Source organism: Styela clava, chromosome 8 (genome assembly GCF_964204865.1).
Source record: "Styela clava chromosome 8, kaStyClav1.hap1.2, whole genome shotgun sequence".
Lineage (NCBI taxonomy): Eukaryota > Metazoa > Chordata > Ascidiacea > Stolidobranchia > Styelidae > Styela > Styela clava.
Genome location: NC_135257.1, coordinates 16,375,034 through 16,401,361, shown reverse-complemented (window position 1 = coordinate 16,401,361; position 26,328 = coordinate 16,375,034). Strand labels below are relative to the sequence as shown.

The following is a 26,328-nucleotide window of genomic DNA, read 5'->3' as shown; positions in this document are numbered from 1 at the left end:
TGTTTGTAAAAATATCTTGATAAATTAGCGCGTCAAAATATTTAATACAACCATTTCGGAGAAAAACTATTTTATTTCATTCGAGTTCCAGTTTTCCTGACTCGTATTCGTTGTTTTGTTTTCGAAATATAGGTTGGCTTGTGATGAACTAATTGTCGCAATGCTATACTATCAGTGTCACTCATTGGCAATTCACTCTTTTCCTGTGGAATATGTTCCAGGAGGCAAATGATCTCGACCGAGTGTTTAATATTCCGTGCAGCATCGTGCATTTTACAAATTAAAAGATTAATGATCTGTAATTTCGACCAATATCGTTTAATTCGTTTGTGCAAGTTTAATTAGCTGTTGTGTGTCACATGCATCATCCAAATAATTTGAATATTTCATATATATTATAGCAATTAGCTTTCACAATGGACGATTTAAAAGACAAGAAAGAAGTTCAAGTTCAGAAACAAACCTATAAAAATAATTTTGATTACATATTTAATCTACTGGGGGTTATGATTGGTTTTAGTAATGTTTGGAGATTCCCATACATTTGCTACAAAAATGGAGGAGGTATGCAATTTTCGTAGCTTATACTAGATAGCTCTTTAACTTTTTTACTGTTAAAGTGTTTAAACTTTGAAGAGAAGTCGACTATCGAATATAACTTCATCTACGTATGATTGTTAGCTCTATTATTTCCATTATCCATGCATTGGCGGACGTGAAGTCGAATTCATGAACTGTCAATATTTACAATCGTGCAAATTCATAATTTGGTTTTAGTATTGGTAATATTGTAAAATTGAAATCAAGCACGATGATTGCCTCAAACTTGCCCAATGGATAAATATTTTGTCAGGTGTGCCGAACTTGAAGCATTATCCATCTTTTCGTATATTTATATATAAGTGACTGTTTTCACCAGACTTTTTAAATCGAAAACGTGTAAATATAATAATAAAAAAAATATTTTGTTTTGACACAGGTTCATTCTTGTTCGCTTACTTGATATTTGCGATCTTTATGATCCTTCCATTGATTTTGATTGAAAGTGCTTTGGGGCAGTATACTGGACGAAGTGCTGTGAAAGTGTGGAAGATCATCCCATTGATTTCAGGTAATATATTCGATATATAGAGCAGACCTTTCCGTGCATTGAGTTTCCACAACCCATATAACTATTGAATTCGACATAGTTTGATTTCATGGGGTTCGGGGCAAATTAAAAAAATAAATAAATAAATGAAAGGTACACCTTTCTTCCTTAATACCTAAAATTTGGAAGCGATTGATTTATTAATTGCAGAGAAAAGCGATTTTTCCGCACCAAAAAAGTCGCCCAACAACAACAACAACACTAACAACAACATAACAACGAGTTAGTGATAAAACGATATGAAGTTTGTTGGGATTTCAGCCGTGATGTTCATATTTAACCACAACAGTCGCGATGTCCTTGGGGAATTACCAAAATACAACATGTGTACAGTATTTGTTTTTGTTATTTTAATAAGTCTGTCACATGAATATTACCAATGGTCAAACGATAATCTAGATCGGAAAAAATGCAAAATAAAACCATTCTTTCTATCCTATTCCCGGCAATAAGAATGATTAGTTGTCGGGGAATTGTGACATCATAATGGAGTGTCTGCTGCATGTGTCTTCAGATGACGTGTAAAAGTCGAAAGCATTGTGATCATATTTATTCAGCAATCTTAGCTATACGAAACACTTGGTTGATAGCTACTTCACGGATTAAATAAAATGCAACATATTTATCGTTATTTGCACAAATTCTAACTAAATTACTCTGCTGCTGCGTTTTTTCTAACAATGTCCCATATTTAATATATATATTCAATAAACGGTGGAATATTGTCGTTTTTGCTAAATGATTCGTAGAGAAGGGCGATCATTCCCCAGAGAATTGTAATATCATAGTATGGTTGTGTCTTCATTTATTCTTCAGATCTTCCATCCTAATCCCCCGCAACTCTACATCTGGCACTCAACATCATTAAAATACACAACATGCGAGTGAACGAATGATAGACTATTGTCACGTAAACCAACTGATGCTTGTTAATAACTTATCCATACTGCCCAAATTCGGGGAATGCAAACACTGAAGCAATCAGTCTTCTAATTAAGTAATATATTAGTAATGGCGTAGAATCGTAGAATTCAGTTCCTAACCCCAACCTTAGGTTATAACTAATTTTTTTTAGTTTTTTAAGCTATATTTATCGGACATCCCTATTTGCACTCCCAATTTGCTGATAATGGTATCATTTATGTTCGTATCGATATTATCTAACTAACCAACCTAACCAAACTAAGCATGGAATGTTTTATATTTAAGGAATGGGGTTCGCGTCCCCCATCATTATGTTTTTATGCAATGTTTACTACCCCGTGTTGTTAACTTGGACTCTTCGATGGATTGTTGCGTCCGTCACTGAGAATTTATCTTGGACACGATGCGATAATACCTGGAATACGAACAGTTGCATTCCACTGTTTATCGAAAATGAGGTAATCTATATGTAACGTAGAACAAGCATATTGTTTTGGTTCTGTTTGTGAATTTTCTTTAGCGTAGTTCTCACATTGATAAAGCGGTACTCCCGAATGATGTGAACCAAGATGGCGGACACCAGAACGTAGTATATGTCCCAGATTAGGGTTGTGACATAATTTTAGGTAGAAATACTACGGGAGTCACTTGGTAGGCCCCGAACTCGTAATAGAACAAAAATAAGGAAAATTGGGATAAAGTTATGACCAAACCTTAACTGGTACACATACTACGTTCTGGTGTCCGCCATCTTGCATGGTTCACATATTTTGGGAGTACCGATAGAGCTAGTGATGACTGAATTGCTGTAGCCACGACACACTTGTAAGTAATTGGACAGAGCGTCACAGTTTTCATCTCATATTATCACTCTGCATTTGCTGTTTGTAATATTCGATTTCGGACACAAAGTTAAGGAATTGTGATTGTGAAGGTGGTTGAATTATAACATGCTCTTTTTTAAAATATTACAAAAATTTGCAGCAGTGAAATTTTCTACTTGAACGCTGCTTATACTATTATATTTTGTGTTTTTATGCTCTTTGCCTCAACTCAGATTTTGCTGATTTTCAAAAAAATTTTCTCGATTATGCGACACCACTCCACATGGATATTCTGTTGCCTCCGAGTAAAGGGAATTCGTGTCAATATGCCTGTACATTGCTCTAATTTAATCATTTCGAATTATTTTCTAACATTTATTTAACAAGGTGAATATAACTGGATCAAAGAACAGGACAGATTTGTATATAAATTCAACAACAGTACAATCTTCCGTTGAAGAATTTTGGAAGTAGGCTACGTTTTTGGTGCTTAATTTTATTTTATGAATTTAAAACATCCCAGGAGAATTTTTTTCGCGCATTGTTTTAGCGGAATAATACAATATCATAAATTACTTATGTTGAATATATCAAATAGAATTACAATAGTATAAAAACTATATCTTGGTTGTAAGCAATATAATATACGTTTTGATTTTAGCAATCGCATCCTTGGGATGACAGATGAAATTGAAAATTTGGGAGAAATGAAATATGACCTTCTTATATGCCATGCAGTTATATGGATTCTCGCTTACTTTGCCGTTTGGAAAGGAATTCAATGGACTAGTAAGGTTGGCATCATCTTTTCTTCGTCTTTCGCCAGTGAAAAACCATAGTCGAACTGGGTTAAAGTTTATGCTTCTAAGAAAATGCATAGTTGTAGTTTCAAATAAAGGGAATCGCTGTCAAAAAATTGGTGTGGGTGCTTCATCCTGTTTGAAATTAGGTGCTAGGAATGAACTGTATATAGCCAAATTATTGTATGATATTTTTTCATATTAATAGTGGTAGACCAATAATCTGTCTAGTGCACAAACTGTCCCTATTGTTTCTACTCGATTTTATTTTTCTTCTACAGATCGTTTACTTCACAGTCTCGTTGCCATTTGCGATGTTGATTGTCGTGTTCGTTCGAGGAGTGACTTTAGATGGAGCGCAAGACGGTATTGATTTATATCTCAGCCCGAATATAACAAAGTTGACCGATGTAGAAGTAAGCGCAGATGAATTACTAATATACAAGTTTATACTAGTACCTATCTGCTGACATGAGAACTGTGGCATAACACCAACGTTTATTTTAAATATATATACAGGGTGTTCATAAAGTCCCTTTACAGTTTCAATTTTATTATGAAATCAGTTCTCAATATATCCTAAACAGATTTATTGTTTTTAATCAGTAATTGTATTTTTACCTCTTTTGATACATCTGTGAGGGCCAAAACAATATATGGTATCGAGAAATTATCTTTAAAATTAAAAAAAAAATTAGGACTCCATGGACACCATATATATATATATATCTCTTCTATAATTTGAAATTTATTGAGTTCAGGTTTGGCGAGATGCGGCTGATCAAATTTTATTTTCTGTTGGAGTTTGTGCTGGAGGAATTGCGACACTCGGACAATACAACAAATTTAATCACAATTTTTTAAGGTATATTTTGATCTATCAGAATCTCCGTAAGTTCAGATGATCGAACTAGTCTACGCTTTCGCATGTCTGTGACGCTTTCGAACGTTGGACTGATTTTCCCGCAGTTGATATAAAAAAAAAACTAGCAAACTATTCAATCTTAGTTCAGGATTGGCATCACTTTTCCAAGCAAATTGGCAAAACACACAAAACAAAAGTTGCAAATGAACAAACTCACTCTTCTAATGGGGTTGCTGAAAAAACGGAGCGAAAATTTTATGACTCGGGCAAATTTTTCTGCTTTTTATTTAACAGGGATTCAATATTTCTTATTGTTGCTAATGCAGTCATAAGCTTTCTTGCTGGATTCGCAACGTTCTCCATACTCGGATTTCTTGCTTATTCGAAGGTAATAAGTTGTATTTATATTGCACACTTTTAAACTTTAAGAACTTCCACCTTTTAGCAAAATTCATAGAGAATTGGATCGATAATACGTCCCTATTTTGATCTGTTTATCGATGTCAGTTGATAATGATTCAATCCATACTGTCATAGAAAGTGGTTGTGTTTCATGTAGTTTATTTTCAACCTACAGTTTTATTTCAAATTTTCAATTTTGGACACGAAATGGACCAATGGATCGTTTTGTTAATATGTTGTTGTTGTGAAAAAACGCTTTACAGCTTGTTGTTGTCGCTGGAAAGCTATTACTTTTATTTATTTAAATAATATCTGTGGGCTCTATGACATTCGTTTTTCACTTCAAAGTTTTGTGTGATGGCGTCATAAAAATTGAAAATTGTGTTCCGTGATCACATCTCAGTGATTTGGAGTTCAGACTACCGGTATTGTAGAAAAGAGTTAATACTACCTCGTTCTGGTCTTCGTGTCCGTATATTCGAGAATCCTTTTTTGTTTTCTAGAATACGACGGTGGAGGAAGTTGCAAATTCTGGACCAGGTCTCGTTTTTGTTGCTTATCCTACAGCGTTATCATTGCTTCCTCTGCCTCAAGTATGGTGTGCACTGTTCTTTGTCATGTTGCTACTGCTTGGGTTTGATAGTCAGGTTTGTTTTGTTCATTTATTTTGTTTTGTTGTTCTAGTAATTAATTTAATTTCACTATTAACTTTGTACTAACGTCCCTTTCACAAACCCGTAGGCTATCAGTGATCAATTGGAACTCTTGTAACAGGACTCTTTCTACTGTTAGTTGCGGACTCGAGAACTTGTGTCAGTAAAATTGGAAAAAACATAACGTAACTGGTAGGCTTGCACGTAATTGACAAAAATCAATTCCGTAATTACGGCCAAATCGATTACGTAATGACCCCGTAATTGCGATATTTTTTCACACATTTAAACTTATCATAACAACAAATTGAATCCACTTTATTTTCGATTGGGACATCGAGTTTGGGTTTTCATATTCCTGGCAGTACTACACGCCGGCGACAGACGTTAAGACAAGAGTGAATTCAAATTAATTTTATTCTGATTTCTATTTTTGTGCTAGCTTTGATTTCCTTTATCACCTTAGCAAATTAACCGTCCCAATTTTATGCGATCAATTTTATCATTACCGACACTGGTATACGGATATTTATGAAACGATAGTTGACTTTTTTAAAATTGTATTAAAAAAATGACGGGTTTCCAATTTATCCATGCCACGACAGCGTATTTTCTCGTTTGATTGTACTTGCGCTTGCCTCGCGACGAAGACATGTTATTGCACCGTTTTTAACAATATTCGACTTTACTACCTAGTCAGCATTTTAAAATAATTATTGATGCCAACTTACTGACGTTATTCCGATTACCATGCTTCATTTTACATTAAACCATTTCGCGGCCTAAATGCTGTAACACTATTTGCAACAAATTTAGATCAAATATTAATTATTTGCGCATAATTTAAATACCGTACTTATATGATATTGCTTTTCCGAAAATACAAAGTTATATCGCAAAACAATGCATTTTGTGACATTTATTTTGCACTCACGAAAAAATTAACTTATTTTTCTAACTCAAATCGACGATCCTATCAGCCAAGATTGACACAAATTTGGTCGAGTGTCGGAGGTTTTTAATAATCAAAATAAGTTGCCGCATTTGGTAAAGACAGTTAATCATATTTGGCCGAAATATTGCGAAGCATTGTGAAAATATATTGAGCAAGGACTAGTCCGGACTGATATAAAACGATAAAACCGGTAACAGAACATCAAGGTTTTGTAATTGGAAATGGTTCTCGCACAGAATAAACACACTGGCTCATACTTGATATTTGATAGTAGTTAAATTGGGAATATTGAACTGTTAAAAACAAAAAAACGATCGTCGAAATTCTTAAATCTCGTTGCCTTGGGTAAATATAATCCAATGATCAGAACATTTTCAATTAAATACTGCACAAAGATAGTTATACATTAAACATTTAGGCTACAATTTAGCTTTTTTTTAAATTTCAATCATGCATTGTGGTGGAGAAATCCCACTATTTAAATACGGTAACTATAAAAATAGAATAGGATTCTGGATTCGATTTAAATATTCTAAAACAGTGGTTCTCAACCGCCGGTCCGCGAACCGTCAACGGTCCGCAAAGGATTTTTACCGGATCGCGGGAAATCCCGTCATATTGTTGTTTCTCTCCGTCTCAATCGCTTTACCGATGCCGAAAAGACGAAGTTGCGTTGGTTCATTACGCAATTTCTCTTCCATCGTCATATTGCTGTTTGATAAGCGCGACATTAATTATCACGGTGACGTATTGGCAATAGAGAGAAAAGTGAGAAAACGGCTGCAAATACTGAAGCTCTAACTTCTTCTACTTTTTAAACTTTCACTTTTTGCAATCGACGGAATTGCCTGCTTTGAAGAGAGCTCGTTTCAATGCGAAAGCGCTCGACCAATAATTACGACTTTACGTAATTCGTAACTTCCCTTCCGTAACTCGAAATAATTCCGTAATTCCGTAAATCTGTAAATTACGTGCAAGCCTAGTAACTGGGTTATTAATTTAGATGGTGATCACGTATGTCTACGTTCGATATATCAGCCATGTTGCTTGCAATACTTCACAATTGAATTACTAATTTTAGACTAAATATTACGCAAATGAATAAAGGTCCTTATTATATGGTAATATATACTCGTTGTAATTTTTAGTTTGTTTACCATGAAACGTTCATCGCATGCATGAAGGATCAGTTTCCTCGGTTCTTCAGAATTAAATGGGCGAACGAGATTTGGGTTGGAGTCGCTGCAGCAGTTTTATTCATTCTTTCATTACCGATGCTGACTATGGTAATATTTCGTACAAATACATTGCGGTTTAAATATTTTTCAGAGGTAATATCATTGCAATGTATAGAATATCTTTTACGGAACAATCAATTTTTTTCTGAAATCAATGTTTAGGGACAAAATTTCTGATTTTAACAGGGAGGAATATATGTTTTAAATATCTTCAACTCATATGCAGTAACAGGATGGTGTCTGTACTTCATTTCACTGGTGGAATTTATAGCCATAGGTTGGATTTATGGCGTTGATCGATTTTGTGATAAAATGAAACTTATGCTGGGTTTTGATGTTTCGAGAATTTTGTTGAAGATCTGCTGGAAATTTGTCGGACCCGCATTGTCAACGGTAATCAATTTTGAAATTGTTGATTCAAAGTATGTCGCGTATATCAAGCACTCGACTATTGGGTGCCACTTTGGTATGCGATCTCTTAACCGACGTGTACCACTTGTCTTGTCACCTTGGTATGCGTTTAATCACATTAAGACATTATCACGGAATTCAGATCCTAGGCCGACCCAAAATCACTGAGATTCCACAAACGCTGAGATTGCATTCCAATATAGCACCTACTATTCATATAGAACAAAAAAGAATGTCGTAGTTCACCATATCCCTGTGTTACATAATTGGACACGAGGTGTGCATATGGATAGTATTTCTGACTGTTTGTTGTTGTTGTTTGGGTGACTGTTGTTGTTAGAAAGATGGCCGCTAGAGGGTTGTTATTTTTGTTGCCTGCATGGGACACGTTATTTGGCCCAAAATGTTGCTGTTTAATATTAATTCATGGACACACATTGTCATGAAACATGGGAACACGTGTTTCCGTAACGCCGATCATTCTTTAGCAAACTTGGTGGTCAACTTTGCCGTATTATTGCGCGACTTTCGTGTCCATATATTTGAGCATTGATCGCTTGCTAAGTTGTTAGTCGATCAAATTTATAAGGATATTTTGATTGAACAGGCTCTAATAGTATATTCGTTATCTTCTTATCGCCCACTTACATTTGGACGATCGTATGTTTATCCTGCATGGGCGGATGCTTTAGGATGGATGACTGCCTTGAGTTCGATGCTAACAATTCCTATTGGAGCAGTGTATGTGCTGTACAGAACAGAAGGCGCTACACTTTGGGAGGTGAGGTATTGTTCGTGCAATGTTTTTATCTCAATAATGTATTTTGTTTTATACCGTATAATATAAAAAATTTTGAAAAAAGCTACACAACTATTCTCCATTCAAGTTTATAATTACCACATTTCGACTTTTTTCTAGAAACTTAGGAAATCGATTCAAGTTCGTGATTGTTGCAGAGAAGAAATTAAAAATGAGTTGAACCTAAAAACATCAGACAGCAGGGACAATGATATTAACAACCGTTGCAAGGAATCTCTTCTATGAGAGCTGATAATTTCAATTTAAATTAAGAAAAATTGTCATCCCCTGTAAATTGATGTTATCATTTTATAAGTAGTGGCCGTGTTTGTCTTTGTTATTCTGACCGCATGTAGACCAGATATTACGTTGTAAACCAGGGGTGGCCAACCTTTCACATACCATGCGCCACGTTTTAAACATAATGTTTCAGATGCGCCGTAAATCTCTTTTATTCCCACGCCTAATGTCCGCTTCTTGTTGAAATTATATAAATTTATAATACACACACATATATACACACGTATATGTAGTTTTTACAATTTACAACTTCACATGAATAGAAATTAAGCAAGGAAGTATAATAAATAAAACTGATCAATTTTATTTAAGTACCGCCTTTATGAGACTTTTGCTGCTGTTTTACTTTCGCCAGTTTTTTTTATTCTTGGAGTTAAGTTTGTTACTGAGAGGAGCAGTGCATTCTTCAAATTTAAATCTGTAAGTCTTGACCTCGCTTTGCTTTTAATTAACAACGAAGAGAGAAAGGTACGATTAAGAAGTAAAGTTAGGCGTAATATTGTGACAACAGGCCTTTAGTATCAATATCTACTCTACTCTACCCTCGATTCTAATTGGCCTTTGCTAATCAGCTTTTTGGCCTAGCGTGATTTTACTCCAGGCTTCTTCGAGATTAGTACTTGCGTCACAGTAAGCGATTTTACGCTTCGCTTTTGTTGACAACGATCATTTGAAGTTGGATGAAAAAGGTGGTATTTAGGGGTCATTTTCAGCATGTTGTGGGTTGATTTATAATGAATTTTTTAGGCTTGGGCAATTCAACTGGTTGTTCAATGGTTATTGGGAGATATTTGGGAAGTCTGGGCAATGGAAAATCCATGTTTCAAGCTGATAAATGACGATTTTCTATTTTTCCAGAAGTTCTGAACTTTTCAATTCAGTAGGGAAAAAATAGTAAATTTTACTAATTTTTGCTAAAAGTCTAGAATGAATGTCAGAAAGTCCGTTCAAAAGCTAACGTCGATAATCGTCTGTTGTTTCTAATTCCAACAAGCCGTAAGTGGCCGACATGGAGTAAGGAGAATAGATTTTAGGTACAATCAAAAGTCACCATGTTAATCGCAAAAAAAACGGCTTGGCGTGGAGAAGCCAAGTGCAATTAACAATTTTGGCATGAAAAGGGTTACAGATGCAATGCGCCACCTCTAATCATGCAATGCGCCACGTTTGGCGCATGCGCCATAGGTTGGCCACCCCTGTTGTAAACGATCAACCTAATATGAATCTAGGTTTTTGAGGTCGGATTTCAAACTTTAAGTGTTTGAATTCTCTTGCCATATATTTTGCCGCCGCGTGCTGTGGCTGCGCATCGCGTATTCGACTTGTAAGGTTGTCGAAATTGTCCATATCGTGGGCTGTCTCTATTATCGCTGAACTGTTGTATTTTGATTGCATTTGATTTATCCGGATCGGAAAACGTTTGGTGACAGTTTTGTCTTTATTGGTTTTGTAGCAATATGAGATACAACTGTCGATTTCAATAGCAGGGGCCATCGACAATTTGGGTTGGCTTGCAATTTTTTTATTTATCATTTATTGTAATTTGTATGCTGATTGTATATTTTCAACAAGGTGAAAAAATAAACAACTGATTACTGCGTTTGCCAAATTATCCGCGGCGCTCGCTGCTTTGACGTAGACAGTTTATTCACCGATTGGTAGTTTATGTGCTGGGATCTTCGTTAATCAATTGCGTCTTCTTTGCTTTGAGAAAATCGCTGTTCTTCGCCTTTGCCAACTATATAAAGTGACCTACTGCCACTGATTATTCGTATATGTTGAATTTGTGACATCTAACAATAAGATTGCGATTTTATGGCTGTCTTGTTTGTAAATAAAGTTTGGGGAGAGGTGGCAAGTTCCATATTGTCACGCTAATAACCGAATTGCGTAAGTAATTTTTAGCAGTTTCGAGAAAAACGTAAAAAACTTCCTAATGATATTGTTATGCCATTGAGAGTCAATAATTTGCCATGGTTCAATTTTTTTTTTCATCGTAGCCGGATTTAAGTTAATTTGTATCACGGAGTTAAGTGACGTCATAATGGCGCACTGTGACTCAGGCAGAAATGTGTCTATGACTTGGGGACATACGCAATTTTGTAACTTTACTATATGCACCAGTCCTGAAAACTAAACATTCCAGAAACGAATGTAATTCTCAGTATCTACAATGTCTAATCTTCAAAATAGCTAATCTGTTTCAATTACATTTTTTTTATGTTTAAAAATATATATTTCATCAATATAACACGCTCTGCACACCCACCGAAATAAGACTAAGATTAAATAAATATAAAGAATAAAACAGCAATGCACCCAATATAAAAGCCAACCAAGACAGTGAATATCACAAGTGCACGTCTTCCTATACTGTAGTATAAATTCAAATTATTACGCGCTAAGCTAGAATCCGAGATGCAAAAACTCGAAAATACTTCGCCGAGGTTATTTTGCCTTTGTGACGTCACAATAGTCCTGCGGTAACAATGATAATTCATTATGACGAAACAATTGCACAAATGTGCATGTCATACTAAATCTCCATTTTTATGGGTTTCGGAATTCTTAAAATAAAATCTGAGTCAACAGACATGTGCGCAGCATTACATAAATACCTATTTTTATAAAAAACTCAAAATCGCCAAAAATGACTTACGCAATTCGGTTATTAGCGTGACGATATGTTTTCCAATATGTCTCGTCTATAGATTTAGATTTCGGGCTATTAGAAGACGTGACATAAGATATTGATAGTCTCATTATTCTCTCATTCAAAACACATTTAATACCAGTGGTTCCATTACATTTGATCCCGTTATTTGACCCACGACAATTACACCTGCACACTATCGCACCTATGAAATTTTTTTTTACGGATATTTGAACTTATACTAACCCTCAGTGGAGGCGCGTGGTCATTTTGACAACCGGGGCAAGCTACTGCGGGACCAAGTCACCCCCATCTACGGGGACAGGATGAGCGCTGTAAGTTCTCCCATCATTTTATGAGTATAAAAACCATTCCATCGGTAACAACCAATCGGCAAAAGCGAAAATTTTTAACGATAAGAAAGTGTCTTTAAAACCGGTCCAAGTCAAGGGATTAATAAATATAGACATAGTTTATTTTGAAACCTCTTTCAAAAGGAAAGACAATATTTACCCAGATAAATACAATGACATATTAACAGAAACTTCGGGAAATCAGACAAAACCTAAAATAAGGTTTAAAACGTTACTATGAAGAAAGGAAAGGTAATGCAAAGATAAGGACATGCGTCGCTCACTCATAGATATATATGCTGCTAGACTTCTACTGCTTGAACATATATGCAACACGCCGCGGTTTTTTGGAAGCAAAATGCTCAATAACGCGCTGATTAAAGTCATGCATCCCAGAAATAACGTCTCTGTGAATGGATAAAACAGCCAAGGAATTTAATCTATCTTGCTTCATTGTGTTTCTGAGATACGTTTTAATACGCTTCAGCGTGCTGAATGTTCGCTCTGCGTCGGCGGAAGAAATAGGCGTCGTCAAAATGATGTCCAGAAATTTTGCAGACGCCGCAAAGGTAGTTACTAGAGTGTTATCTATGAGGAACCCATAGAGCGCGCAAGTTGATGTGCTGTTCAAAAAAGTTTGATTGGTGTATATACATCGCAATTCATTTTCCAATTCACCCACGTTTATCATGGGGTAAAATTTGGAGACAGTAGCCAACAAATGGATGGGAAATTGACGTGCAAATTTTGAAACATTTTTGGGGTTCATCAAAGAGAACGCGGCAGGGTGTTCAGTGCGCAGACGATCGCCTATTTGATTCACCAGAATGTCACAGCATTCCTTTGCAGACAAAATCAAACGCTGCGTTGTTTGCCCGCGGCGTAAAGAAGCACTCCATGTGTCGTCGTATTTTATTGTTTCCCGGATACGAGATACAGCATCGCAGAAGTCTGAAATACACGACTGCACAGACGCTCCATCCATTAGCCTTGACTGCAATGCGCCGTATAATACATCCACGTGATAGTATATTGTGGAGAAAAAATGAAAACTCACCATCTTCTAGCAGACGCTTTAGACCTGCCGCCTCCCTCACAGAGCGTTCGTCCCAAACCGGCGAGCTCTGAATGCCATTGAAACACTCAATGAGCTCAGACCTAATTTCGGACACGCCCTGCACAACGCGTGATTGGAAGTTCCAACGTGTTGGTGCACAAGCTGGGAGACGGCGGCTACATATCTGGCGAAGGAGGTCAGAGCGCTTCGGCGAAACGGAAAAAAAAGAAGAAAACCCCGAAACATTTGCAAAAAATATACGGACGAGAGGGGTATCAAGTCACATATTTTTAATAACGAGGTTAAATTGGTGTGCATAACAATGTAAAAAATGCGCATGAGGAAAATCTTCTTTTATATAAGCTTGAACACCATGTTTCGACCCACTCATGACTGCCGCGCCGTCATAAGTTTGAGCTATCAATTTTGACTTCGCGTTGTAAGGCTGTAACACTTCTTTCACTACAGCCGATATCCCGCAAGCCGTGCGATCAACGATTGGTACAAAGCTGTGAAATCTCTCGGTAGGTTTACCATCTTATACAAAACGAAAAATCACAGCCAGTTGGGAAACGCACGTGATGTCAGTTGTCTCGTCAGACTGAATTGAAAGGAACTGGCAATTCTCAATTTCCAGAGCCAAATGTTGTAAATAAATTTTATACATTGAGTCGAGCAAATCATTTTGGATATCCTTAGATGTCCCTTTCGAAACAGTTGCGGCATCAAGATGATCTCTCAATACTGTATCTAGGGATGCGGTGTATTCCACCATATCCAAAAATACCCCTCTATTAGAAGAGCCAGCCCGTTCACCGTGCCCACGGAGGGACAGCTCGTGACAACCAATGAACTTCGAAACATCTATCAATCGATCGAGAACATGGCGGTTTTTCTCGACGTTTTGGTTGTGCCGACGAATAGAAACCGCGCGTCCTTCATCCAACTGTGCTGCAATATTAACATTTCCGAATGTTCGGTATTTTACTGCATTGTCCAGATGCTCCATAGAAGATTGATGATCCCTGGCACGCTCGGAAAGATGTTTAAGATCTCTAAAACCAAATTTACACCAGCGTGAGTCACGGGCGGTAGCAAAAAGTAGGCAATAAAAACAAAAAAGTGCATTTTTGTCCTCGCTGTAACACAACCATTCGTGTTTTTGATACCAAGTTTCTGCGCAGAATGTACGCCGACGCTTTCCTCCGTCATGGGATTGTTCCAGTGAACAATTTTTTGGTTGATAAGGCCCAAGACGTTGTACCTCTAATTTTTGTTCCAGCGGCAGCTGCGAAAACGGAGTGCGAAGTAGTGCATCAACCATATTCATTATGAGGTTTAAGGCTAAGAAATGCGAAGCCTGAAAGAAGTGAGGAGCTCAAAAGGAATGTGGAAAATCGAAAGCAAATGAACTAAAGGTCTCTAACTGATTCAAATAGCGAAACAAGCGACAAAAACGAAGGCGAGGAAACTATCAACTCTTCAAACAACCAACGAACGAGAAGGAATGCGTGAATATGTCAACACGTTGTTGTAAGAAACGTCGGCATTGTGTCGTCATAATTTCGGGGCTAGCCCCTATGATTTAGTAAAAGAAACAGAAAACAAACGAGACAAACGCGGCGAGTGGAAGATAAAAGAGAGAATACGATATACAATGAGCAACCGGGGCAAAATCGGCGTCGCCCCGTCGATGTTAATTGGTTATCGCAAAGTTTGGATTCTTTTCGATGATTACTTATCGCTGTAATACCACGGTGAAACCAAGATGATGAGTAAAGTAAATATTGCTCGACTAAGCACGATAATTATAAATTACCTACACAGTTGTTGGACACGAAGTGGACATAACGATCGTTTCAAAATTTTGTTGTTATTGTTATTTGTCTCCGTCTCCATTTTAAAAAAATCGCTTTTCTCTTCGAATACTGGACCAATTGCTTTGAAATTTTCAGTGGTTGAAGATAAAATTTTTCTCCAGAAGGCTTTTACTTTTTTTTTTGCTATGACGTCATCAAAATTATTGCCATTGGGTGGCGCTACGTGTCCATATATTTGAGCATAGCTCTCTTGTTCTCAATCCGATGGTCATTTTCCACAGAACGCTTCATACAAAAGAGGAATGTCGAATCCATGCAACCAAATCTATTATTTCCTACAATTCGCCTGTATAATTTGTCAAATTGTTTGAAGGACCGGTACAACAAATCATACTACATCTTTTCCGGTCGTATTTAGAATTTCAAGAGTGCCGATGCCAGACATGAGTCATGACGGTTACGTTACATCCTTACAGCTGTTTCCACTCTGCTAGTTATTTTTCGTACAATAGCTATACCAACACACACGCACAGAAAAGAAATTGAACTAAAGTAACCAAAGCTGAATATAAGATTATACGATTATAAACAATAAGTGTTACATATACGCTTTACATTCGTTCTACGAGATATGGAAATCTCTTGAATTTACAGTGCAACACACCATTGCTTCGATTTAATTGGTATATATATATAGTAAGTAAACATGTGCTATTGAAATACAAATGTAGCTCATGTCGAAGATAAGAATTGTATTGATGATATTCAGTGTCGGCTTGCCATTTCGACATCAATTGCAGTGCCATATTGGTATGCATTTAATCTAGTAAAAACATTCTCATAGAATTCAGCTCATAACCCTAACTAAAATCACCGAGATCGCATACCAAGTTAGCACCAACTGAAATTGCCATGACGGGAAATGAAATCGTGACTTGATGAAACAGCTATATAAAAATTAAAATCAGTTGAATGAAATTATCAAAACAGTAATAGCTTATTGTAATAATAGTCCACCTGAAAAGGATCGGCGTAATGAAATAAATATATATATATTGAATACTTGTGCTCAACGCCATGTAATTCGTTTGCGTACATCGTGCAATAAAGTAATGAATAAATCCGTATTTCCTTTGACAAACCTTAGGGGTCAGCAGAGTCTGACGTTTTCTGGCATGAAAGTCGGGAGTAATTTAGTTATGCAGGTCGAAATTTTAAACATTCCGCTGCGTTAAACTGAATTTTATCATATAAGTCACAACTCGAAAAGAGTTTGAAACTACAATAAAACTCGCAAACGCTTTTTTTAGTCCAACATTTGTCATCTATTATTTGAAATACCTCTAAAGTCGAATGAAACGTTTCTGCGACTCCGCAGCTTGGATAAAAACCTGATTATAGTCGTGACAAAATATTTGACTCATGAACGACAAGATCAGGAACAGATTGTAATTCTTTGATAGAAGTAACTCCGAGCAATTTCATTGTGAGTTCAAATTCATCACGTAATATTTCCAAAACTTTTTGAGCGCCTTCTTTCCCGCCACAAGCAAGACCCCAAATTATAGGCCTCCCCACGAAAACAGCATTCGCACCAAGACAAATTGCTTTTGCCACATCACCGCCATTTCTAATCCCACTATCAAAATAAATTTCACATCTTCCGTTTACAGCTTTTGCAATTTTAGGTAGCACGTGTATTGCAGGTATTGTACTATGTAAGGACCGTCCTCCATGATTTGAAACGACTATTGCCTCAACGCCATGTTCAACTGCTTTCAAGGCCATTTCCACGGTCGCTATTCCCTTGATTATGATTGGTAGATCAGAGATACTTCTTACCCAATCAATATCCTTCCAAGTTATCGATTGGTCCATACTCAAATCATAGACGTCCATCCTTTCAAAAATACCTTTATAGAAGTTCTCTTCGATACTTTTAGTTGCCAAACTTGGGCTGGCTGCAATGTCGTTGTACAAGTTAACGTATTCCTTACCTTGAACGACATAATCAACCGTTACAATTATAGCGCTGTACCCGTTTCTTTTTGCTCTTTGAACTAGATTCTTAGAAACCAATCTATCTTTTGTTATGTACAGCTGAAACCATCGCAAAACATTAGGAACGGCTTTCGCGACTTCTTCTATCGTGCATGATGACCAAAAACTCATCGCAAAGCCAGTCCCGGCGTTTTCTGCAGCTTTGGCGGAGTCAATTTCCCCCCTTTGTGATGGCATTTTCTGTAAACCGAAAGGGGCAACGCATACTGGGAAGCTTATGTTACTTCCAAGCATAGAACTGCTGGTATCAACTCTTGAAACATCTCTTAAAACCCTCTGTTGAAAACGCCAAGAATCGAAACCTGATAATTTTTTTACAAGGGTTCGGCTGTCAGTTTCCCCAAATCCGACAAAATTCAGAAGTCCTTTTGGTAATAGCTTGGCCGCCATTATTTCAAAATCCCTCACGCGAATACAGTTGTCCATATTGCATGTGTAGCAAAACACGATTACTGAAGAAGAGAACTCCGAAAATTAGTCTGCATGTAGGCAAGAGCTACATTGTACTGCGTTATCAAAATATAGTGTAAACAAATCCTAATCCACTCTAATCAAACGACAACACTCAATCTTGCGTTCTTAATTCTGCGACGAAATTTCTTCACACACAATGGCAGTTGATTCTCCTGTCACGTTTAAAAGTATGCCGCGCAGTTTATTGTGAGCATCATGAAGTTTCCGTTTCATGAAATCTGAAATCACGAATTTTTACGCGGTGTCTGTACGAGATGTTTGGATGCTCGTTGTATTGAAATGCTTTGAGTCTTTTTAATTATACCCTGTGTCTTGTTTTTTTGATTGACAAATATTAAACATTGTAAAATTAGTCTCGTTGGTTTTTAATGGTCCATCTCTGCTGTGATGTAACACGTGATTTATATCAAGGTGGTCCAAACCCAGGCCCTCGTACCACACGTAGACTGTAGCATCATTATCTGTGGCCCGCGTCATATTAGCTGCAGAGTACTCAAAAATCACATTATCTGTTGCGCGCGTCGCATTTGCTAGAGCTAGAGGGTAATCAAAAAATCGCATTTTGTGGTGGTTTTTCATTATACAAATCCTTTGACATATTGTTACATCACTAAGGTTATTAAATTGGCTAATGTTATGGTTAGCTGAGACAATCGGATAAGTTAAGTAGCGTACTTATCTGGCTTAAATCGTTAACAAGCTTTCTGTATTTTTGGTCGGAAATATAGGCTAATAACATATGCTTCATAAAAAATCAAATGAAGAATCTATTAGCCTAGATTGGCTATACCCGCTGATAGCTGTTATGGCCTCACAATATTACCCCCTAAACTAAAGCATTGTCTTATGCCGCCAGCCTAAATCGCCAACCTAACAACAACCCAAAGCCAACCCAACACATGCTGCCTGCGTGTCAGAACATTTAGTGATCACCCTCACATTTGACAAAATTTTGTAATCGATCAATTTGCAACTTATTTTGTAAGTAGGAGTTTGAAAAGCAAGCAGACCAATTCGCACAGATTATAACTGCATCTGGGAGGGAAAATACCACAATGCTTGATATCGTAAGAAATGTTTGCATGCATTTTAGGGAACCTTGAGTCCTTAACTTTAAGCACCATTAGTCACGCTTTATGATTTTACATTGCCCATCTTTACTGTGACGTAATAGTCACTTATTCCCCCGCGCTTTACGGCCTTCTAGAACTTTCCTTGCCACGAGGTAGACTCTTGTTGCGCTTTGCTTATTGGGGAGGATTCTGCGCGACTGCAGATTTTATAGTTTATAGGTTTTACTCTTTTCTGGTTACATCACTAAATGATTATCAGGTAGGAATTCTAGAATTGATATGATTATGTTTTTCCATATATTGTGAGGATTGCTGTGTTTTGTTGTATCGAATATGTCGCCTATTGTTTTTATTTGTATCATAGCATACTTATTGCTGTTCTTTGAGTCCTTGTCAAAAACAGTCAATTTATCACTAACACTAATACTGTAATAGACTGTTGTCACTGACGTCAACATTAGATGTGTTTAAACAAGATAATAAAGTTTCTTTCAACGCAAGTCTACGGGATTGTTGGTGTACACGTTGCAGTGTGTGTTGGTCAGTTGGTGCATAGATTGAAGACATTATTTGGAGGCCCAAAGGACAGAAAGCGTCTACAGTTACCTTGTATCTTGGAGTCGCAGTGGGACACATTAGGTGCCGTACCCTACGCGTACTTATCCCACAGATAAGTCTGCAACTTGTGCCGGTGGTAAAATAATATACGGTAATCTAAAACGGCATTTTGGAATCTTGTGAGCAATAAGCATTTTCCAAAGTTACGGGTCTTTGCTTTGATAATCTTAACGATATTTGAAACGTCTTACATTTGCGAAAGCATTTTTTTTCGTTATGAATAGTCTGAAGCTAATACTAAATTTTGATGTAGATGTAGAACGATTTATCAATGACAAATAATGATCAAATGTGTTGGCACAATAAAGGTGTTTTATATTGCGCTGTTCACCTATTCTTGGAACTACCGAGGCCCGCGAACATTGAAAAAATAATTTTGCGCCACAGACGCCGACAGCCTTGGACCACTCTTATTTTTATATCCCCGCGCTTTGCGGCCTTCATTTTTCTTGCCACGAGGTAAACGCCTCTTGCATTTTACAGAATAGGCAGGGTGTTGTGCGGGCGTAGATTTGCTGTTTAATAGATTTTGGGGTATTCCTATGGCATACAGTCATACACGAGTCCCCGTTAAAAAAGTCACTTTATCACTAACAATGTACACTAAAGTTACTACATGACATCAACACTAGCCGTATTTAAGCTTGCATTTGTAAACTCCTTTTAAATGCATCTACACCTAGCTAGAAGGTTGCTTAGCTTAGAAGGTTTAGGATGCCAAGTTAGTCACGGGTTTGTGGAATTTTGTACTAGGGCTTCGTACTAGACTAGGGCTACTCAACTATTTTCTTCAGAATTTATAAATTACCGGGGTCCGATCATTCTAAAAATGATATTTTAATTATGCTGACATAACTTCAAATCCATCGTTTAACAAAATACAACAGCAATACTCATTACCAACTGTTATGAACTTTGACCGATGCTGCCAGCAACATTTTTTGAGGGGACGCTTGCCTTACGCGCCGTTTTAGACTACACACGGTGGCAGTACTTGGTTCGAAAAGCTAGCCGTGTGTAAATGTTGCTTCAACAGTCTTTTTATTATTTTACCTTTAATACTGACTAAGTTATGTTAAGTTGCATGTATTGTACAGTGACACGTCTATTTGTCGATTGGGTTGAGTACCGGTACGATACCTGGCAGTGGTGCACCCGTGTTGGTCCTGCAGTACCGTCAGAGGACCGAATATCGTGTCAAACTAGTTTATCGTGTACCTGAAAACAGTGAAATATTACGAAAAACGTTTAGTACAGCATTTCTCGGATCTACCGCCCAACCACATGGGAATACAAAGCAAAATCAACTCGTCCCCTCAAAAAGTCGTCACTCTCTGTCGAGTCGTATGAAAGTCGGTAATTATCACGCCTCGGTAACGGTATGACAAGTTTTAGTTTTCTAGCTCATTGAATTTCAACCGGCGCTCCGCGGAACAAAGGTGTTCCATGGGACATCCTTCAGCTGTTGCACTTCAAATTGTTGTCCCCTGTTTTATATTTTGGCATATTTTATCATAAAAAAAATCCATATTACCATTATTGCCTAAATATCCACCAAACACGTAGGCTATTTAGTTTTTAGGAAGATTCTGTTGCGTGTAATTAACCGAAACAATAGCTAAACAACATTTTTAACGGGAACGTAACAATTGAAATGCCGCTCGGAGGCTATTTCAAGCATGGTCGTGAACATTGTCCCGTTTTCGTAATGTCGGGCGTCATGGATCAAATTCTCATATGTTTTCAGAATTTAGATTTGAATGAAGCTGTCATTTTGTCTAATCACAGAAAGTGTGTCCGAGTGGTCGCTAAGCTTCAGTTTGCATCTTGCTGAAATGATAGGGAAGTAAACAAGTAAGTCGACACTCGGAAAGACATATGTTCATATTGCTATGGATCTTTACCCGACCTTTGACCCCATAAAATTCTTCTTATACTTTATCATTGCGAAATTTTCAGAGCTTATTTTAAGAGCGGTTTCGCGAGTTGGCGCCTGTAAAATAGGGTATCAAACCAAAAATAGGTGTTTTAAACCATCATTATGATTCATCGCATACAACAATTAAAAAAAAATATACCGGTAAAGAATTTTAGCCCAGTCTATCACAGCTATTTGTATGTATGTTTAGTCTATTTGCCTCAAAAATGTAACAGTATCTGCATAATAGTTTAACGGTATAAAAGAGACGGGATACCGGTACATGTTCAAGACCTTACTGGACTAAGACAAAGTTATACGAATGATGCCCTGGAATTGTATTTGTGCTCTCACGCATATCTTTAACTGCTCCTTACAATCTGGTAAATACATAGACCAGTTCAAATTATCCAAAGTTATTCCATTGTTCAAAAAAGGAAATGCAAAGGATGTAAAAAACTACCGACCGATCAGCTTACTTCCTGCATTTTTCAAAATTCTAGAAAAAATTATGTACAAGAGACTCAACCATTTCCTGGACCAAAAAAATTTCTTTTATTCCCAGCAATTTGGCTTTCGCCAAAATCACTCAACATCTCTACTTGTCAGTAAAATTTTAGGATTTGAAAAGAATGAGTATACTCTTAGCATGTTCTTGGACCTTTCAAAGGCATTTGATAGTATTGACCATGACATATTACTAGCCAAATTGTATCATATTGGTGTTAGAGATCAGAGTTATAATTGGTTCAAGGCTACTTATCAGGAAGGAAACAAGTAGTAATATGCAATGACTTAGCATCTAGCACATACTGTAATTTGACTGTAGGCACTTTACAAGGTTCTATTTTGGCTCCATTATGTTTTTCAATCATTATTAACGACTTTCCAAATTCTCTTCATCACTCTGATATCATACTTTTTGCTGATGACTCAACGCCATATCTTCGAGGCAAAGACTTGCCTGAACTTTTGATCAAAGCAAATACTGACTTGGAAAATATTCAAGCTTGGTTGTCTGCGAACAAACTCTAATTATCTCTCTAGCTATTAATTTGGAAAAAACTAAATATATGGTATTTAGCGCACCAAAGCAAAAGTGTCCAACACCGCAACAAAATCTGGAATTGAATGGAATAACGAGCTATTTGGGTGTAATAATTGATGATAAATTGTGTTGGGAACAGCACACAAACTTGAATCTATCTAAAACAAGGTCATCTCTAGGTGCTATTACGAAAATAGCCAACAATTTAAATACATCCTGTTTGATATCCCTATACCACTCTTTAATAGAAAGCCATATTCGATATTGCACTTCGACTTATGTTCATCGCCAAACGTTCATTATCAGAAAAATTCAAATTTTAAGTTTTTCATAGAGGAAATCGAGAAAAAGTTGATGACTTATTTAAAGAGTATGGGCTGCTACGTGTTGAGGATTCAGCTAAATTTGAACTATGCAGCATGATGTTCTCTAGCTACAACGGGCGACTTCCATCCAGTCTGAACAGATTGTTCCGAACAAACCCAAATTCAAATGGCAGAAATAAAAAAAAAATTTTCATTCCATTTGTTGCTAAAAGTATCTCACAAGAATCTATTGCAGTATGTGGACCAAAAGCTTGGAATTCCCTACCTAATGGCTTAAAAAAATCAAAATCAAACTCAGAATTTCGTTCCAAACTTATGCAACATTTGTTATCATCATATTAACCAAAATCTTTGTTTTGAACATATTACTGTTTCGGAGTTTATTTTTTTTAGGGAATTCGGTTACTAAGATGGGCTACTAGAGACTATTTGGATTGAAAGCACCAACAGGAAACTCCGAAGGATATCAAATCACCACTCAGTAGATGGCGACTTCAAACACCGCATGCTACCTCAGCAGGGTGCAATATGAAACAACGGACTGAATTAATATTTTAACTCACCCTTCTAATCTTATTATCATGCTTAATTAGACAAAGACAATAAAAACAGCAAATTAGGTTACAGATAGTAAATTACAATTACATCGTTTGCTAACACCGGTTGTGCTTCATTTACTATCAACATGAGTTTACCTGGTGGCAATCATGCACTAGTAAATTACAATTACATCAAATTTGAATTCAGCCATCAATAGAAACAGTTCTCTTTGTCAAAGTAGCACGCTGGGTCCTTTCTTTTTCATACAGGTCATTGCACAAAATCAAATATATATTCCTCCCTTCCCTCACCCCATGAAACTATATTAGGTACTCTATTGTGATCCTAATATAATTAGGGCAATCCATGACATGGAAACAATGCTTCTCTTTATAAAATATTAGCCTTAATTAAATAGTACTTTTATACATTTATTTTCTTCTGGAAAAAATACAATCATGACAGGTTTTGTGCAAATGCATTTCATTAAGTTTAATTTTCCTTTAATTCTTACCACATTCAGCTTGAATTTTATAAATAAAACAGGAATTTGACACACGAACTGAAGTATTTCACCAAAATCTGTATGGTTCACATTTTTGCTGAAACAGATATATTCCATCAAAGACTCTACTAGTACCCTTGAGTGACGCATATCATATAGGCACAAGAACCGCAAATTTATTTCTTATACTTCGCCCATTCATACTATATGGTCTCACCACTCAAAGGCGCTGTATTTGCGCCTAATTTTGATTTCATTGTTATGTATATGTTTATTTGGTGTTGTGTTGTCTCTATTTTTATATATTGTCTTGTCTTATAAACTCCCCTGTATAAACAGTTTTGTATACTCCACCCTTACCACTTTCACCACACCAAACGACCCATTGCCCCACCTTGCACAACTGTCTATATAAGGGACCATATTATACATATTTAATCTAATGTTTTTTGTTTTATATTTGTCAGAAAGGGTGCATGCCGCACATTTGTGTTTTAGGCCAGTACGGTCTTGTGCATGCATCCCGTCTTAAATATTAATAATTGTTCATTTATTTATTTATCACTATTACGAGACGAATAAACATACATACACACATACAAGACACAGATGTGCGATATGCACCTCAACAAGTATAACTGCAGTTTAGGACTGCTGCGTTATAGTAGGACAACAGACATGCAATATACAAATAAAACTCTTGTACAATAACAATACACAGTACAAAGAGGTGCCCAATGTTTGTCACCATAAGGGACAGTTCTGTCTTTACGGCCCACCTGGCGTGGTTACGGCAGCAAAATTTTACCTGCCATAGGTTTTCAATTTGCTGCCGCTGTAACGGCAGCTCGTCATTGGTTTGTGGCAGCTAAAAAGTCAGTCGCCATAGGTTTGCACGTAGCGGCCATGGTATGGAAATACCGCCATGGTTTTGCGGCAGCTGCGGACGCCACAGAATACTTGAAACTGCACTTGGAGGTTTGGGTTGCCTTAACTTACATACAGACAGATACCGGTACCGGTATAGCAAGAGCTGATATGATAGCCTACATGTCTGGGGTCTAGTATAGTTTAGTACCCCAAGTAGGTACCGTACTTCCTGTGGATGTGGCATAACAAATTTTGGATCTCCTGAAGTACACGCCGCACGTACTTCTAGTTGGCCTGGCTCAACAATATTTGCATATGTCATTCCTAACCCCCACCTGACTACGGTACGTCATGCGAAAACTACCGGTACATCACTGCAAATTCGCAGAGACGTAATACAGCCCTCCAAAGTTACGGATGGTCGCGCAGACAATCATCCGGAATCGAGCAAGCCACGGTATTTCTCTCGTTTTCTCCTCAATGCGATACCGATACTGCGATATGAGTCTAAGAGAGAGATCGCTGGGTCTAGTATAGTTTAGCAGTCTCGTGTAGTTTCGTACGGTACGGTACCTAACGTACGGTACTTCTAGTGGGCGTAGCATACCGTAACAATTTTCTGACATGTCAATCCTAACCCCCACCTGACTACGCCATCAAAAAATTACGTCACTGCGATGTCACAATCGCGTTATAGAGCTTGCTAAAGTATAGGGACTTCTCATGTTTTAAACTTGTTTATAGGTTTTGCGGGTCTCGTGTAGTTTCGTACCTAACATAGGATAGGTACTTCTAGTGAGTGTATCGCAATAATTTTTTGACATATCAATTCTAACCCCCACTTGACTATGCCATCCAAAAATTACGTCACAATCATGTCATAGAGCTCGTCAAATATACATACGATCGCCCGAAATGGCATCGGCGCCGACGATAAAGAACTGACTAATGTCAGCGATCTCTCTCATATTGGGATCGTTGCGACGAGAAAACGAGAGAAATAGTTATTCGATTTCGGATGCTCGTCTTGGACAACCGTTCGTATAGTTTGGAGGGCTCTATTACCGTACGTCACTGTGACGTTGTAGTGACGTAATTTTTGGATGGCGTAGTCAGGTGAGGGTTAGGATTGATATTTCAAAAAATTGTTATGCTACGCCCACTAGAAGTGGATTAGGTACGAAACTACATGAGACCCGGTTTTGCTTGCCCTCCAGAATTCTCCATTTTTAATTTATGTTTGTTATGGAGTTTTCGAAATAAACTATCTATCTATCTAGCTACAATAGTCCGAAATGGCATCTGTGCCGACTATACTGAACTCACTAACGTCAGCGATCTGGGTCTGGTATAGTTTAGTACCACATGCACTTCTAGTTGGCCTGGCTCAACAATTTTTGCATATGTCAATCCTAACCCCCACCTGACTACGTCACCGAAAAATTACAACATTTCGTCGTCACAGTGGCGTAATGAGGCCAAAACGTGCAGACGGTCACCCGAAATCGAGCAAGCTATTTCTCTCGTTTTCTCGTCACAACGATCACGATCAGAGAGAGATCGTCGGCGTTAGCGACTCGTTATCGGCGGCGCAGATGCCATTTCGGGCGATCGTAATTATACTTTTGCAATCCTATGACGTGATGGTGACGTCGTAGTGACATCATTTTTGGATGGCATAGTCAGGTTGG

The 26,328-nt window shown here is 37.3% G+C and overlaps 1 protein-coding gene and 1 pseudogene across 1 annotated transcript; one reads left to right on the top strand and one right to left on the bottom strand.

Moving 5' to 3' along the window:
- The first annotated feature begins 382 nt into the window (after positions 1-382).
- On the top strand, positions 383-9,794 carry LOC120345991 (sodium- and chloride-dependent GABA transporter 2-like). The gene is made up of 13 exons (XM_039415614.2): positions 383-564; positions 980-1,111; positions 2,360-2,532; positions 3,286-3,368; positions 3,560-3,692; positions 3,980-4,114; positions 4,460-4,563; positions 4,858-4,951; positions 5,469-5,612; positions 7,722-7,859; positions 7,998-8,204; positions 8,830-9,003; positions 9,142-9,794. The coding sequence occupies exons 1-13, from the start codon at positions 417-419 to the stop codon at positions 9,265-9,267; spliced, it is 1,791 nt and encodes a 596-aa protein (XP_039271548.2). The 5' UTR covers positions 383-416; the 3' UTR covers positions 9,268-9,794.
- Positions 9,795-16,599: 6,805 nt separating this feature from the next.
- On the bottom strand, positions 16,600-17,655 carry LOC120345682 (2-Hydroxyacid oxidase 1 pseudogene; annotated as a pseudogene).
- Between the last annotated feature and the right edge of the window lie 8,673 nt (positions 17,656-26,328).